The sequence below is a fragment of the Phragmites australis genome, chromosome 22 (genome assembly GCF_958298935.1).
Source record: "Phragmites australis chromosome 22, lpPhrAust1.1, whole genome shotgun sequence".
Lineage (NCBI taxonomy): Eukaryota > Viridiplantae > Streptophyta > Magnoliopsida > Poales > Poaceae > Phragmites > Phragmites australis.
In genome coordinates this window covers 20,666,204-20,684,225 of record NC_084942.1, presented here as the reverse complement: position 1 = coordinate 20,684,225, position 18,022 = coordinate 20,666,204, and the positions used below count along the sequence as shown (strand labels likewise).

At 39.8% G+C, this 18,022-nt stretch overlaps 1 protein-coding gene and 1 pseudogene across 2 annotated transcripts; one reads left to right on the top strand and one right to left on the bottom strand.

Annotated features, from left to right (window-relative positions):
• Nucleotides 1–1,588: 1,588 nt before the first annotated feature.
• Nucleotides 1,589–7,034, top strand: LOC133904699 (uncharacterized). Of its 2 annotated transcripts, XM_062346187.1 has the most exons (6): nucleotides 1,589–2,041; nucleotides 2,781–3,262; nucleotides 3,602–4,498; nucleotides 5,663–5,869; nucleotides 5,961–6,097; nucleotides 6,180–7,034. In XM_062346187.1, exons 3-6 carry the CDS (start codon nucleotides 3,688–3,690, stop codon nucleotides 6,942–6,944), a joined length of 1,920 nt encoding a protein of 639 aa, XP_062202171.1. In that variant the 5' UTR covers nucleotides 1,589–2,041; nucleotides 2,781–3,262; nucleotides 3,602–3,687; the 3' UTR covers nucleotides 6,945–7,034. The 2 variants fall into 2 exon arrangements, with proteins under 2 accessions (XP_062202171.1, XP_062202170.1); XM_062346186.1 differs by lacking the exon at nucleotides 2,781–3,262.
• A 124-nt stretch (nucleotides 7,035–7,158) lies between these two features.
• Nucleotides 7,159–17,660, bottom strand: LOC133904596 (uncharacterized; annotated as a pseudogene).
• Between the last annotated feature and the right edge of the window lie 362 nt (nucleotides 17,661–18,022).

Here is an 18,022-nt window from a genome sequence, read left to right as displayed (position 1 = left end):
CTGAGTTCTTTTCTTGTTTTTTGCAAAGTTTACATACAAATTACACCCACCCAAAGTAAATTGTTTACAACTTCACTTGCATAAAAGCAAGACGAGATTGGGACAAAAAAACACACACTAAAGATACATTGTATCAGTTTCATGACATTAGTTCAAGCCCACAATGTGCAAAGGCCAAGAGATCACAAATATTAAGAAAAAGCTTAAGGCCCTGTTTAAACGCAGAAAATTCACAGAAGATAATTCAGTTCCTTTAGGAAATTAGGAAAAATTCCCTCGTTTTAAATGGGCTTAATATTGGAGTATGCTACATCAAACCTTTATTTAGATGATATACTACATCAAACTTTTTTTCAACATAAAATAGGGCCAAATGGTGAATATACGTTTTTTTTTATCAGAGATATACTGCAATAATTATGATATATCATCATTCTGAAAGCGACTTTCTAAGCATTATATACTGAAACACGGGAGTACTTTCTACTGGATGTACATAGCTACTATCGAACTTACCAGTAGATATGGACAAGATGGCACTAATAAATCAGTATGATCCATCATATAATAAGTTGAGTACATTCATATCATATTATGAATAATAATGACAAACTAACAATCATAGTCCAGGTACAGATGACCAAATCCTATTTGTGCAAGATGTGGGCCTGCACCCGTTGATGGCATCCTGCATCCAAGAGCTCAAACCACACATCAGGACACATTGATGGCTGGGATTGAAGAAGAATGGCTTTTGCTTTGGCAGTGGTGTAAAGGCCAAGCATCGCTTTTGCTTGTTCCCCGGAAAACAAAGTGCAGTACTTGGACACTGTACACAAAAGCCGGCCATTATTAGAAAAAGGGAGAAAAAATCCAGTGCCAATAGGAGAAAAACCGACGAAGAAATGAAAGGAGCCCTGCTCTTCTACCTTTTGTGTGGTGTAAAACAATTCTAGGATGAAGAATCGTGGAGTTTTAGTGTACAGATGCGCGATAGAAGTTTTATTAGGCAGTTTAATGTAGCAACAAAATCATCTAGGCAACCTCTAAATACCATTATATCAACTATACCATTATTTGACGGTTTGACCTCTCCATTGTTTACTCAGAAAACTTAAAAAACGATAAGGTATGATACATAAACAGAGATACCATATATGAGTAAGGGAATGTATCAATACCAAAAAAAAAACGTGCTACTCTTTTGGAAATCAGAGTGTTATACTACCGTTAGGTTCACTGAATCATGCATGTATCAGAATATTTAGATTTGGCCAATATGCCAATTCTAAATAGTTCAATTCGGGGACAAAATTTGGCTATTTTAACTCCAAAACATTGACGCCCATTTTTATTTTATTTGGCAATTCTATCTAGCATTTCCAGATGACAAATCCTTCACCATTTTCTTTTTGATGAAAGCAAGTGAAAAAAAGACACTATCGTTGCACCCTTTCCAGTCTCACCATTCTCTGTCTGGCCAGTTGTGTGGTGACCTGGAAATGTTTTCGACAGCCTCACTATTTATACATGGCTCAAAAATCCGTTGAATTGGAACAATTCATTTCCCTTTTTAAAATAATTTTTTTGTGCTGTTCTGCTCCTGTGCCCGGTGGTTTGGCTCCTCGGGATGTTCTCCTTTCTTGCCTCCTGCTGCAGACAAAACCCCCAAACCCAAACATCCCAATCCAACCCCAAATCCCACCAAATGCCTCCTGTCCAATAATGCTTGCTGCTCTCCTCCTCTAGCTCCCACTCGAGCTTCCTTATCGCCGCATTGCGAGGCCGGCGGCGGCCGCGGGCAGCGCCTTATCCTAGAACTGCCGGACTTTGATTCTTGGGCGCCTGTTTTGGAATCTTTCTTTTTACCGCTGTTTCTGAGGTTTTGGGGCCATTTCGTGAGGTGGGCGCTGGCAAAATTCGATATTGCGGAGTCATTAAGGTTTTCCTCCCTCCGTTGGATCCTTGGTTCACCGCCGCCGCCTCTTCCTCGGTCTGGTGGAGTGCAGGGGAGCGGAGATCCATCCGCAGGTTATGTTTGGTAAGTAGTCCTAGCTTGTTTTCTTTGGATGGATTTGTACTTCGTTTCTTTGCTGTGAATGTTAGCAGTTAAATCCAAATCTTTTCTTTCTCTCCATCCAGTTAGTTGTGGATTTGTTTTCTGCGTGATGTGCTGCTAACCCAATCCACTCTTCCACAGTCAAAAATATATGACATTTTAGATATTATATAGTCTGTCTTAAAAAATACTTTTACAATCTTATAATTTTTTTTAAGTATAAAGTGGGATAGATAGATAACTGAAATAAGTTATGTGTCCACAAATCCATATAGATTTGTATTGACCTACGCACGTACAGGTTAATGATTCACTGCTTAATTAATGAAATGAAATGAAATGGAGCAATTAGTGAAATTTCTTATATATAGAAAGTGTTGCTTGTGCTTTGCAAGCTGAATTGTAAATTGCACTAGTTCTACTTTTTGCACAAGTCAGGTCTCGGCTTTTGTCTTCTGCCTTCCGCATGCGTGGCCCATCGCAACATTACGTCGTTAGCGCTCCTGTCGCTTCGCTCGGGGTGATAGATCTGCTACCGTAGGGAGTTACGGGTGCTTTGCTGGCCACTCGAGCGGTCGCTAGAGCTCACCGGAGTGGTGAATCCGCCCTTGCTTCATATTGATTTTCTTCTTCGTCAAATCCAAATATTTCTTTCTCTCCATCCAATTTGCTTACTGTGGATTTATGTAGTATTATAATCGCTCATCTGTCTCTTGATTAGGTACCCAGAATAGGGTAGAAAGATTTGGTACCCAAGGCGAAATTCATTTTGCAGAATAATTGGAGATCAGCTGAACCCCTACCAGTGGTGGATTTAGAACTAAAATTAACTTATGACGGAGAAGTTGATCTTACTCTCTTCAATTAAAAAATAGATGACATTTTGTACATTATATAAACTGTATTTAGAAATATTTTTATAATCTTACAAATTTCTTAGATTCTATACACATAGTCTAAAAGAAAATGAGTGGTAAAACAATCTACACATATAATTTTTATATTCGAATAAATATTTTAAAATTTTGATCGGATATTTTTCAAAACATATTATCGTCACGGCTCTCGGTGCTCTCCAACACAACACAATTAGCCTATTTCCGTCACGGCTTCGGCCTTCTTCCTGCCGCACGCGTCGCGCATTCGACGGGCGGAGCTCTCGGTCTCGGCTTCTGCCTTCCGCACGCAGCTTCCCATCGCAACGTATGTCAGCGCTCCCGTTCTATCCCCTGGTTTCTGATGGTTTTCTCCCGCCGTTGCTTCGCTCGGGGTCGTAGATCTGCCACCGGAGGGGGTCGTTGTTGCTCCGCCGCCGGCCACCTCTGGAGGCCGCCAGAGCTCTCTGGGGTGGTAGATCCGCCCCTGGTTGATTCCATAGGATTCCTTGGTACCCAAGGTTTGGGTGCAGTAGTATTTCCCAAAGATTTTGGGGGTTCACTGAACCCACATGTTATTAGAGAGGCCGGCATCTGCTTAATGCTTCTATCAAATGTTTAAGCTTTATGCTTAAGTTACCAGTCTCATCAAGTTTTCTTCATGTAGGATTGCTCAAGCACATTGAGCTTTGGAGATGAAGAGCCTTTTTTGCTGCTGTTGAAGCATTACTGTGTGAGCTTGACCTTTTTCCAATGGATAAGCAGAGCAATCCCAAGAATGGGGAAATGGGGAACAATGTGTTTCACAGGATGATTCTTAATCAGATTGCTGGGGACATTGGTCTCGACGAGGAGAATGCGCCTTGCAATACTCCGAGAAACTCCGTTCACTTGCCGTTCAGTGGCTCGTCAAGTAGGGTTGTTGCTTCTACTAGTGGCAGCCGCAACACAGATTCAGTGAGCCCAGGCGAGTATGTGAGGGATCCTGGATCGATATTGAGTTTACAGCCTTGGATCTTTAGGAAAAGCGGCTCACAGAACAAAGAGGAAATGCTTAGTGGTAGTAGGGCGGTTGGTAAAGGCAAGAATCTGGTGGATGGCTTTCAAGATGGTAAAGCTGTTGAAGTCTCTCCAAGGAGTCCTGGTCTTGGTTCTGGGCCTGGACGAGGTTGTGGAGCTCTTAGGAGCAGAAGAACTCGTAGGCATTTTATCAAGCCACTTGTGCCAATGGAAAACCCATACATTCCGCAACTTTACAGTGAGAACTTTGAAATTGAAGAATGCACGTTTGCTCCAGTTCCCTCCCCAGCTTCTGCTAGGCCATTCATTGTAACAGATGGGAGAAAAATAATTAGTAAACAACGCTATGAACCAGTTCCCGTACCCTTTAATATTGGATTCGACAAGGAGGTATGTAGAAACAACTCAAGAATGCCAGGAAGTGTGATTGGGATCACTCCTCTACCTGAGGTGAAGAAATTGAAAAAGGAGGGCAGAGAACCACACAATGCAAGGCTGGGTCTGTCTGGTTTTCAGAGAAGTATCAAACAATCAGGACAAGCAGGTAATTTCAGCATCATGTCACAATGTTTGCTATATAATTAAAGCAAAGTAAGTCCATGCTCCAAATAATTCGCTTCCAAGATGTATTCGCTATCATATATTATTCATCAAAAGGAAGTGAGTCAAGAATTGTGTTCTTTGGACATTTGGACACCCTCATGTGTTACGATGTCATGATATTCCTGAGTTCTTGTTTGACACGTCAATCAGGTCTGTCGTTGTAATTTGAAGTAAAAACTATTTTTTAAATGAAGTGTTTTAACTGTTAAGATAAATAGGAATATTGTAATTAAACTGCAAGATCTTAGACTTTTGGCATAACTAGTTGCATAGTCAAGCATTCAGTGGCTATCTAAGCATCCAGTCCTTTTTCATGTTTTTTACTACATTGGAAACTTTCATCTGTCATTGTTGTATAAACTCAATTCTGACTACCATGGCCAGGTAATATACTGGTAGAGAGTTCTTGATGACTCGTGTGGAATTTATGTTCCTTTTTATTGATGATCTCAGTTGAATTATCATGTAAATTGTTAATTGTTATGCCATACTCTTCACTAGTCAGTTACTCAGTTTCAATATTACCACAATCTTCTCAGTGATCCCTAAAAATATTAAAACAATGGTTCCAGCTTCCAAGACATTGTTTGCTTATTCTATGTTCACTGCTTTGTGCTTGCTCGGTCATTGGAGCTATTAACTGATTAGCTGGTATTTGTCCTTACTACCTTGACTGAGCTTACTGATTTGTCATTTGTGTGGTCTTGCTGTTGGAAACTCTCCTCGTAATGTTACATTATCAGTTTTCTGGATTCACTGTCATTCATATCACTGCTAGTGTTTTCTGCACAAGCTTTCATTTGGCAACATTGGTTACTGCAGTTCTGCGGCCTCATTTCAGGATAATAAATATGTCCTAGAGCAAGATACAATCCTTTGTCCTTATAGTTTACATGAGGTTTGGTAGACATATGCGTCTTCCTATAGCCTTTTTCACTGTCCTGCTAATGACTGTAAATGAAGTAAAGCCTCCTCGGTAGTAGGTTATATCGAATGGTGACCTTTAGCTATGAATGACAGGCTTCTTCATTGAATTTGTGTCATTTTGGGCCTTTCACCCTTTGAAGCATTTAGCACATCCTAAATACACACATTCGATCTGCAGGTTTACGTGATCGAATACTCATCTTGTCTACCGGGGTGAGCATCGGTATTCTATCATCTTCTCTGTCAAACAAGAAGGAACTTGATACGTTGAAGGGCTCACTGAAGCAAATGGAGAACTTGGTTCAAGATTTGCAGGATGAGCTGGAGATGAAAGAGGGTTTAACTGTAAAGGAATTGCATAATGAAACTTCTGACGAACGTGAAGGTAAAGTATCAACTTTTGAAACTAAGAACATTTTTGTAACTTATTCAAACCAAAAGCTTATGTATTTTTGTTAATTTTGTTTTGAAAATAGACGATAATAGCAAAGCACGCGTAGTTGATTCAGAGCCAATGAGCAAAATTGAAGCTGAGCTTGAAGCCGAGCTTGCAAGATTGGAACTGGGAATCACTTCAAAACGCTTGGAAGAAGAAACATCAGTCTTCAATGAGGTAATAATGTCTCGCTGAAACATTACACATGACATAGCTGAGTTAGCCTACAATTTTACTTAATGAAAACCTGAATATGCAGGTTGACCAGGAGTTCATTGGAGACGTTGTTCAGGGGGAACTGAAAGTTGATATGGTTCGTCGTGATCTTACGGATTACAGCATTGAAAGTGACCATGGCAGGGATAGCAGAGAAAGTTCCCCAGATTGCACACATGGTACAAACTATCCCGTCTCGCCTAGGGATCTCAGCATTCGTCTCCACAAGGTGATTCAACATAGGCTTGAAGGCCGAATCAAGGAGCTCGAGTTAGCACTTGCCCAGAGACATAAGCAGGCACAACTGCAGATGATGGCGACTGAGCGAATCTTCTCCGAACGAGTCTGCTCAAACAGTGAGTCAGGTTCTTCTTCCAACCATGAAAGTCCCATGTTCATACAAGAAACTAGCTCCTTGGCAGAACCGTATTGTCTAAACCTATCTGGAGATGCACTAGAAGCTTATGATGAAGCTTATGAAGAATTCATGAGGATTGCCGACTCCCCTTGCACGACAAGTACAAACGGGAAGCCTCAGGTAAATGAAGATTACTTGGTGGACCGTGGCTTGATCTGGGGCATGGAGGAGGACAGTGCTAGGAAGTTGAAAGAAGTGCTCCCTTGGGAGCGAATTGTGAAGAGTGGAAATCCTGATAGAGCTCAAGAGAGTGATGGAGATGATGAAGACGAGTCCGACGACGATGACCATGATAGTAAACTGCTGATTCAGCAAATTGTAGAGAGAACTAAACAGGGTTCACCTGTACTCATTAATGCTCAAAAACTTTTGTTTTCGGTGGATCAATAGGTCGCTGGGCTATACACCATTGCATTTGAGATATAGCATGTAGTGTCAAATTATTGTTGAGAAAAGGAAAAATATTGATTGTTTTGAGCCTTCTTCTGGTGCCATCTTTTTCCGTGTGTGCTTCAAGCTTTTCTAGGCTCACAGAACTTATAGTGAACCCCTTGACAAAAGCATGTTGAAATTGGCTATTATAACATAGAGTTCATGGCCATACAGATACATGACCATACATGAATGTGAACTGTGACAGCTTCTTTATATAAGGCTATGACACATAACAAAGTTCCTGCTGCCATCTGAAGACTTCTTTTCGACATTTTCTTCTGGCACAACCATGTCCGAACAAGGACATTGATATGATACGGCAGAGAGGTGCGTCCTGTGATGTCACACAAGCAGACCAAGACTCCATCATAATTAGTAAAATATAACATGGTACAGCCGGCCTCTAGGAATTTTGAAGATTTCTGGAGAACAAAACCGCGAATGCATGGAAAATTGAAGATTTTCACCGGAGCCTACACTGGAAAGCAAAATCAGATTAAACTGAAAACTGAAAAGCAGATGCATGGAGAACAAAACCGAGAATATTATAAGCAGATGAAGGAAGACAACACGAGGGAAACATTTCCCCCCTGAACTCAGTACAACAGGGACTTGTAGATACTTATGTATGGCTTGTAAATTCCATGCACATACTAGAATACTCAACGGCATGAGTGAGTGTGGCATGTCATTACGTTACACAACCAGACCACGACTTCGTGATACTCAGAAAAGAGTAACTTGGTACAGCCGTTCTCCAGGAACAACATGGTTAACTCGCGCAACACAAATAAAGTTAGTAATGAAAATTTTTCAGCTACCCACCTACCCTCTTAAGGCTTTCTTCCTGTAGGATTTCCAGGCGACCTTGACTGAAAGTGTTGCAAACTCCCCCAGTTCTGCCACTTCTTCATCCGTCCCATGGTAGCCAGAGCTAAAGCCGCATTGCCACCATGAACATGGCAGCGGCTTCTGGCCAAGGATAGGATCGTCTCCCGGGGACACCTCAATGTACAGATTGAAGCTGCTGTGTGTCTCCACCGCGACAGCGAAACTCATGGTGAAGCCCGGCTCTGGAGCAGCGCCTCGGAAGAGCCGGATCACCTCACTGAAGCCGCTGGTCTTGGCGTACAGCTTCATGTTGATGCCGCCGGCGGTGGCACCGAGGCGGAGGACCTTGACGGCGACCTGGGCCTCCACAGCAGTTATGAGCACCAAGTACTTGATGTCCAGCGCGCACCTTTCCCCGTACAGGCGCTGGTGTTCGATGAACGATTCCGGCTCGAGCATGCTGTATAGCTCGGTGCATCCTTCAATGATCGGATCATCGACACCATCTGTCTCCTCTTCACTCCGGGCATGGAGCTTGAACTCAATCGATGCGCGGGATGTCATTGAAATGACTCGAGCAGGGCTGGTCAGTGACAAACGTGCCACACCCTGCAAAAAAAAGGTCATAGTTTGAACTCTTTCTCGGTTATTAGCATAGGACAATTCATGTTTATAGATTGTATACGCAATACTGCATGTATATACAGCGAACAAAAGTGCTACTTTTGTTGTGATGCTATGACTACGGCTGACAGCATGGAATTCAGATGACAGATAAGTATCACAGATATATAAAAATAATGCCTACATTTGCAACTGGCAATATCTAATATATACGTATTTTCAGATTGATAAAAGGAGAATGCAGGTAGATAGCTGCAAGTTTGCAACATGAATTATAGTGCAGATTGTTAATTTTTTACAGCACAATTGAGATGACGGTCACTAATTCTACAAAACAATAATGCTTAAATCTGGGCATCACTTAACATATGGCTACTTCCATCATGATAAAAGGAGTGTGCAAGTAGACAGTTGCAGTTTGCAAATGTTATGGAAAGAGTCAAGTTTGTTTAAGCAAGTTATCTAGTTGTTTTGGGTAGGAGATAAGTTAGATTTGATTAAGAGATAGAGTTTGATTAGTTTTCAATTCAGCTAGAGATAAATTAGGCAAGTTAGTATTTTGATTTTAATTTCCCTTCTCTATATAAAGGGGCAGCCGCACATTATTGGAAGCAAGCAAAAAGAATTCAGCAAAGGACTTCTGCCCAAATGGTTAGATCAAAGCCTCTTCTCAGCGGGAGAAGCCTGGCGTTTAGAGAGCGATCTGCCCTTGGCATCGATCAGAGCCTCGAGTCTACGGGAGAAGTCCGGGATTAGAGGGCGATTTGCCCTATCTTACCCTTGTATCCACAGTTACCCGTTCTCCAATATTTGGTATCAGATTCCCACCGGTCCTACTGCCCTCCACACCGCCGACGATCTTGCTGCACCACACCATCGCTACACCACGTCGCCGCTCATCAATATGAGGTCTTCACCAAGGATGACAGCCATGGCCACCACCACAACTTGAGGACGAGCTGTCTTCGGCGAACGGTGTAATGTTATGGAAAGAGTCAAGTTAGTTTATGCAAGTTATCTAGTTGTTATAGGAAGGAGATAAGTTGGATTTGATTAGAAGATAGAGTTTGATTAGTTTCCAATTTAGCTAGAGATAAATTAGGTAAGTTAGGATTTAGAATTGGAATTGGATTTGGACTGTAATTTTTCTTCTCTATATAAAGGGATAGCCGTGCATCATTGGAAGCAAGCAAGAAGAATTCAGCAAAGGGTTTTTGCCCAAATAGTTAGTTCAGAGCCTCTTCTTGGCAGGAGAAGCCTGACGATTAAAGGGTGATCTACCCTTGACATCAATCAGAGCCTCAGGTCCATGAGAGAAGCCCGAGATTAGAGGGCGATGTGTCCTATCCTACCATTGTATCCACAGTTACCCGTTCTCCAATAGCAAACCAAATTGCCGCATTTTCGTTCACTATACTGCAATTTAGAATGTGAAATGTAAATTGTTGTAGGAGGGATTGAGATCAACATCCCAAAGTTACAAGAACAAAGCCTAAATCTGGACATGGCAAATTGCTTTTGACATGATGCTAGTGTCAAATGTACAGATATGTCTGAATGATAAAAAGGAGCACGCACACAAATAATTGCAAGTCTGCAAAGTGTGGACCAAATAATTACCGTCTTTCGCTTCACAGATACAGCTTCACAATTGTCGATCTCACGCCTGTAGACATAGTTGCGCAAGGGCTCGATCGTATCCCGCGCCGCGATAAAACCAAATACCTTGGCACGTCCAGGACGGGTATGTCGATAGCCAGCAATTTTTGCATCAATGAATTGAAGCAAGTTCATTGGAAAGCAGCGGCATTCATTTGAGCAATCCCCAACATTGCTCACACTGACTGCAAAATCAATTATAAAAGCAGGAGATGCATACAATTTTGATGTTATTTGATGACTATATGATGTATGGCAGCTAGAGACCACGATAAAGGGAAACAAACTAAAAAGGAAACGTACTTTCAGATTTATCAGCAAGATTATAATCAGAACGAAACACATGCTCGCCTGTTTTGAATGCAGGGAAAGCATGATTGCTGAAGGCCCTCGAAGCTTAGTCTGTGGATTTGCATACAACAAATCAGCCTGCTCTTCATGGTCACAACTAACCCTTGGGAAATCATCGACTGTAAAAGGGCGGTGTGTCCCTACATTAAAGATCACTGATAACACAAAAGAAAAATGTACGAGTTAGAGTTTAATGCAACCATCATATACTTAGGTTGATATATAAGCTATCATTGGATGGTTCACAATCCCTAAAATAAATTGTTTCAGCAAAGCATAGATGTGGAAATCAGTATCAGTCCACGAGGCTGTATACATGTTGAAAATTCCGCATGCTAAGTTATATCATTTATATCAAGGGCGTGTGTTGTAGCTAGGGTTTTGAGTGGCGAAGGGTATAATCGCAGGAGACTAGGGGATGCTGAAATGTCAAGAAAAAAACTTCTTATCGGGAAAACGTATAAAAACATGAGCATACAATTTGTTATGTCTTAAATCCAGTTCAGAATTCCGAAAGAAACAAATTTGTGATGTTACAGACGCTGCAACATATGAAAACAGGAGAGTAAACATTAGGAAATAATATTTGTAATATCTTGCAAAAAAGGGAGCAACAACCGAAAAGATTTACAAAAAGAAGTGATTCTGGTACAGCAAATCAAGACCTCTACTGCAACAAAGCAAAAAACTTACCACAACATTTTAAGATGAAAATTTAGAGCAACCATGCAACAAATGAAATATAATGTTGCAACAAATTCAATAAACACACGCAACATACCAGATTTGAGGTTGTTTGAGGCCAGAGCAAAGAACCTAGAAGAAAGAGTGCTAGGACCTCTAGCCAGATCTTAGCTACAGCACAGGGCCACTAATTAAGGACTTTAATATGTTCATTACTTTATCTGATTTTACCTACTAGATAAGTTTCCAAACTTAACGTGATAGATCCTGCAATAGACCTGACGTTAGATGGTGTATTTGTGATGCCATATATCATGCCACAAGATGCAGATGACCAGAAGCAAGAGCTGATATATGGCTGAGCTGTAAACTGAAAGAGTATATTTTGTTTATCTTTTATAATCGATCCAGGGGTTGAGCCCAGTATAATCTCAGTGAAACAATGCGGAGACCTAACCTTCTTTGTTAGTTTGGCAATAATAAAACAAAGCAAACAGTATTCGTAACATCCATGATCAGATACAAACTAAATCAAGCAAGATTTCTTTAATACATATCTCAATTTTATGAGAGTAGTACCTTTCCCATACAAACTATTTGGTAATCGAATCTAAATTAAAAAATAAAAAAAATAATTTTTAAAAAAAATTAGAGACAATTTAAGATCTTTTGTGATTTTTTAAATAATATCGTTTGCATCGTATTATATAGACAGGAAGTTTGAAAAAAAGAAAAAAGTTAAAGCGCGCAACTCATTTATTAAGTTATATGAAAGAAAAGTTTAATATATAAACACATATTTTTTTTATGTATGATGTATCTTAAGAGGATCTTTAAAATTGGTTTCACTTTATTTAGAATTTTATTAATTTCTCCATAATTTTTACAAAGTTCACAAGCATAAAATGAATATGTCAAGAAACAACACTGTAATTAACTTTTTCATATCTACCATTATTTTTTCTACATAAAGTATAGTATAAGTAAACTAATAAAAATAGTTTAACTAATTTTGGAGTTGTGATGGGTTAGTTATGAATTAATTTAGTTGCAACATATTTACACAATCTTGCATGTAATAATAACTATTTTATGAGTTAATGTATTTTTAAAAGGCATAGGATCATGTAAGAAGAATAACAAAATTGGTTTCATGATTTTTATTAGCAAAGAGTAAACTATGCATTTAACTTGGTTTTGCAAATATATTTTCTCACAGAAAATAGTCAACTTTTTTATGAGTATAAATACTTTTATCATGTAGATCATGTTACAAGAAAACCAATAAAATTTATTCACTTGATTTGAAGCTCATATGAATTAGTTATTGATTTTATAAGGTTGAACTTTTTTTTTTGTTGAATTTCACTAAAATTCGAGAAAACCGCTCGATAAATTGCTAAAACGGAATGGTTACCGACAATACGAAAAATTCAGAAAATATGCTCGATAAATCGCTAAATTCGGTCGGTTACCGTTCGATTGATTCGGTCCGAATTCTCACCGAATTTTAAATTTGACTGAGTGAATGTTGAGCGAATTCTCGCCAAATTTCGAACAGTTATCGCGACAACCGCAATATTTGGTTACCGCAGATCTCAGTTTTCGTACCTCAAACGGTTTTGTAAACCTTAACCTCGATGGAGAACGAACAAGCCTCCATCCAGACCCACTGGGTTGGTGCAGGGAGGCCATTAAGCCAGGCCCGGTGGATGCAAAAAGGACCTCCCGAGTTGTGCAAGAATTTGTTTATTTATATATTTTTATTTTTAATATTTGTAAAAATATATGTTTATTTTAAAATATTACACATCTATACTACCGTCGCCCGTTAGAAAGGCGACAGCAAGATATTACCCATCTAACATGCGACACCTTGTGAGACCTATGACACAATGGTTAGAAATTAAATACCCTAGTCGGATCAGGTCAACGATCGTGCCGCGTGGACCTGTCACCTACTATATGGGCTATAGGACAGGTGGCATATAGATCTGTAAATTTTCAAAACGGACATGTATATTTGCAAATTATATAAATACAAAAATATAAAAGTAAAAAAAAAATCAAGGAAATTAGATGGAGGGAGACAAGCCAATTTTGGAATCAGGGAGAGGCATTGCTGACCTCAGAATTGGACTTTGAGGGGATTTTCTACTACTACCATTTTTGGAAAGAATTTCAAACTCGAAATTAACTTGAATAAATCAAAGATGGGAAGGTTCTAAAAAAATAGATGAACACCTCTGGAAAAGATTTTGAAGTATCGTGCGAGAAATTTCTTCTATATATGAAAAATGTGACTAATTATTTTGCTTAGTTCTTCTTTTCTCCCACATAGACCGAGGTATTTTCATGCGGTTGCCATGTCACCTTTGTTTTCTACCTGTTCCGGGTCTTCTAATGCTTGCTTAGTACTCCATCAGGTCCGAAATATAAGTCATTTTAGCTATTCTCACTCTTTTCCAAATATAAGTCGTGCTACAATTTCGAGACACTTTTTCATCCTTCTGTCCTATTCTCCCCTTCTTAATTGTACTACCTCTTCATTCCCTATGGCTCCGATGTGTTTTAATTAATTGCTCAAGAGTCATGGATCGAAGGGCAAGCATGCTTATTTTATAACACCTTTGGTGCATGGTAGAGATATATATGAATCTAGCCATGTAGAGATCCAAATTATTGCTCCAATAAATGTTTATATCTAGATCCAAATTGAGGTTGATAAATGGGAAATTTTGTATTTATTTAGGTGAATATGGCAATGCATCTATAATAGATGACAAATTCTCCATCTCATTTGGATGAAATTAGATACATTGTTTTAGCTATAGTCCCCCTCCCTCCCTAATTCGAGGTTTTATTGAGAGATATACATGTTAGACTGAGAACGGTAGAGAAGAGAAAGTTCCTCAGATTGCACACATGGTGCAAACTATCCCGTCTCGCCAAGGGATCTCAGCATTTGTCTCCCCAAGCTGATTCAACATAGGCTTGAAGGCCGAATCAAAGAGCTCAAGACAGTGCTTGCCCAGAGACACAACTGCATATCACTACTACATAATACACTTAGTGGGACATCCTTGTATAGATTGTTCTATAGAGACATATGTGCAAAGATTAATATATATGACTCTAAACTAGAACCGTCTAAGAAAACAACGAGGAGCAGTCCCAACTTGGTGAGATGCTCCAGATGGTTCCAAACTGGAACCATTTGCATTGGTATTAGTACATACGGTTTCAGTTTAGAACCGTCTATACAGTGACTATATCATCCCCGTCTCGTGCTCGAGCTTGTCTAAAACAGAGGAGCTCCTCTTTGTGCTATAGTTGTTTGGAGAAGAGATCGACGATTGTGACTAAAATATTGCTAGATTTCGGTGAAAACTTGAAGATTCATTAGCATTTGTTACTCTAAGGTGAGTATTATGTTCTAATTTGGTTTAGATGATCTAGATTTGTGTTCTAATTCGGTTTTAAGAGCTAGCTAGATCTACTAGATCTAGATTTTTTTCATGATGATATAGAATTGTTCTAGATATTAGATGATCTAGATTTTGTTTAGATGATCAAGATTTGTGTTCTAATTTGGTCTTGAGAGCTAGCTAGATCTACTATATCTATATCTAGATCTAGATTTCTTTTCATGATGAGCTGGAATTAATTGTTCTATGTATATGAGATGCACAAAATATAGATCTAGGTTTAATTATGTATTACCATAAATGGCTAGCTTTAATATAAAGTTTTAGATAAATTTACGTAGGTTTTTTATTACATGAATTTTGGTATATAAGCATAAAATTATATATAAATAGTATGTAATGATAAGTTTTTAATTAATGTTAGCCCTTATTTTTAGTATACACGTATATAATGTAATGATAATCATTAACTATTTTTGAATTAATTCTTATTTCTATGGTTGATGTATATAATGTAATGATAATCATTAATTTTTTTGAATTAATTCTCATTTTTATGGTTAATGCATGCATAATAGCTCCTTTTTTCTCAATGAAAAGCTAGGTTGATCTCTTTTATTAGGTTAATTTAGCATTAATTTACTCCATATATTATTAGATGTATCGTGGCTGGATGTACGATTCTCGTACGAATAAGAGTACCTTGATGGTGTGATGACTTTTCTGATAGCTACTAAGAAGGATCATTTGAAGAAGGGTGTTATATTTATATATTGTCATTGTTGTGATTGTAGAAATAAAAGATCATTTCTCAGACAGAACGCAGCCATACAGATCCAAGCGCACTTGATTATTAGGGGTTTTAAATCGGACCAGACTTATCCTAATGGGCCTGATAGGCCAGCCCGGGCCAGGCCTGGCTAGGCACGGCCCGTCAGGCCTGGTTAATTTAACAGGCCATGCCGTGTGGTGTGGCCCATGGCACGACCTGTGGCTGACCTGGCCGCGCGCGGGGCGACGGCGTAGTAGGGCGGGGCAGCGACCAAGGGAGGTGGCGACATGGCAAAGCGGGGCAATGACGGGGCATGATGTCAGGCGAGGCAGCGGCGATCGAGCATGGCGGGGCGGCGGTGCGGCAGGCTTGGCCTGGTCGTGCCTATGCCGGCACGTCGCAGCCAGGTCGGGCCGTGCTAGCACGGCATGCCATGACATCGACCCGAAACAGCCCGATACGGCGTGCCGCGGCCTCGGCATTGGAACGATCAGGCAAGGTGTGCCGTGCTTAGGCTGTGCCTATAGAATGAATTCTTTTGGCAACATGAGTAGCCAGCACAACACTTGGCCAGTCCTCAATATTTACAACCTACCTCAGTGGTTGTGTATGAAGCAGAAGTATACGATGATGTCGCTGCTTATCCAAGGGACAAAGCAATGTGAGAACGATATTAATGTATACCTGAGACCATTGATGGAAGATCTAAAAATATTATGGAAGGAAGGGATGCAAGTATGGGATGAATACAAAATAGAGAATTTCACACTACGTACTATGTTGTTCTGCACGATCAATGATTTGCCTACCCTACAAAACCTTTCAGGCTAGAGTAAAGAAGCAAACACGGCTTGCCCTCATTGCTTAGATGGTACTGCGAGTATGTGACTGCCCCACTCGCGCAAAACGGTGTTCATACGCCACTGTAGGTTCCTAACAGGAATCATTCGTACTGCAATATAAAGGGATAGTTCGACGGAATGAGAGAGAGAGAGAGAGAGAGAGAGAGAGAGAGGTTTATATCCAAGGCTACGGCGAGCAAGAGGTAATGGTTAAGGATATCAATGTTGTGTTTGAAAAGGGGCGTAAAAAATCAAAGGATACTAGTGGCATGTGGATTAAGAGATCAATATTGTGGGAGTTATTATATTGGCAGCACATCGAAGTTCGCCACTGCGTTGACTTCATGCATGTAGAGGAAAACATGTGTAAAAGCATGATTGATCTTTTACTTAATATTCCAAACAAGACGAATGACGGTCTCAACGAAAGGCTTGACTTGGGTGATATGAAGATCAGACCTGAGTTGGTATCTAGCCCTTTGAAAAGGCCAGAACAAGGCTTCCTCCAGCCTGCTATAATATGAAAAAGGTCGAGAGAACCGAACTGTACCGGTGCTTGTATGGTGTGAAAGTTCCGTCTGCTTACTCCACTAACATCTCAAAACTTATTTCAATGGTAGATTTGAAATTAGTAGGCATGAAGTCCCATGATTATCATGTGTTGATGACACAGTTGCTTCCTATTGTAATCCGAAATATCTAGCCAAGCTATCTCTGAGACACAATCTGCGCGTCAATCATCAAGAAGGATTGGTTATTAAAGATGTATGATGTAACTCAATTGTTATGTACATATTCCTATGTAATATATATGAATTAGTTATGAATTTACATAAATTTTTTATCTCATTGAAGTTTATATGAATTAGTTATGAATTTTGCAAGTTTTAGTTTAATCTAGGATTAATGTTTAAGTTAAATTTTGGGCTACATTAACATGAATGAAACCAACACCATGTGATAGTACACACTAAACCATAAATTTATATAAAAACTTTATCTCATTTGGAGTTTGTATGAATTATTTATGTTTTTCAAATTTTAATCAATTGTGTGAAAAATCAATATTACAGACGGTCGGCAATAAATACCTGACTATACTAATAGTACAGATGGTTAGTAACACTACATCATCTGTAATATTAATAATATAGACTGTTCATTATTACGATCTTTCTATATTATTAATAATACAATACATACATGCATATATATATATATATATATATATAGACATGTTTCAACACCCACCACCCACGCCGCCACCTCTATTCCCATACCTGCGTCGCCACCTCACTGAACCCTAGCCGACCTAGCTGCCTGACGACTCCTCCCCAGCGATCTCAGCGACCTCACCATTAACCCGGCCACGCTCCACTTTGCTGTTGCGCCGCCCTCCACTTCGCCGCCGGCCACTATTGATTTCGTCGGCAACCTGGCCGTGCTCCTCTATGATGACTTTCCTCCCCTTCGCCACCATGCCGCCCTCCACTTCGCCGCCACACTTCCATCGACGTCGTCGGCAACCCGGCCGCGGTCCTCCCCGCTGAGAGATTTTCCACCACCGGTTGCCTCTCTTTCTCCCATGCTGGACACCGGTGAGGCATCTCCTCCATTATTTAAGTCACATAAAATTAAGAAAATATATATTTGAATATATATAGGTACTTGTATGTATATATTCAAATATATTATTTTGGCTAAGTATTCAAAATAGCAGTTAGTATGCCCCCCAGGTGTTTAGAAAAAATGGGAAGGTTTGTATGGAGAGTCCTTCAGATAATCCATAGTCATCAAATGGATTGGGGCTGCTTTGGAGGGTCCTATGATGCTTACTGTATC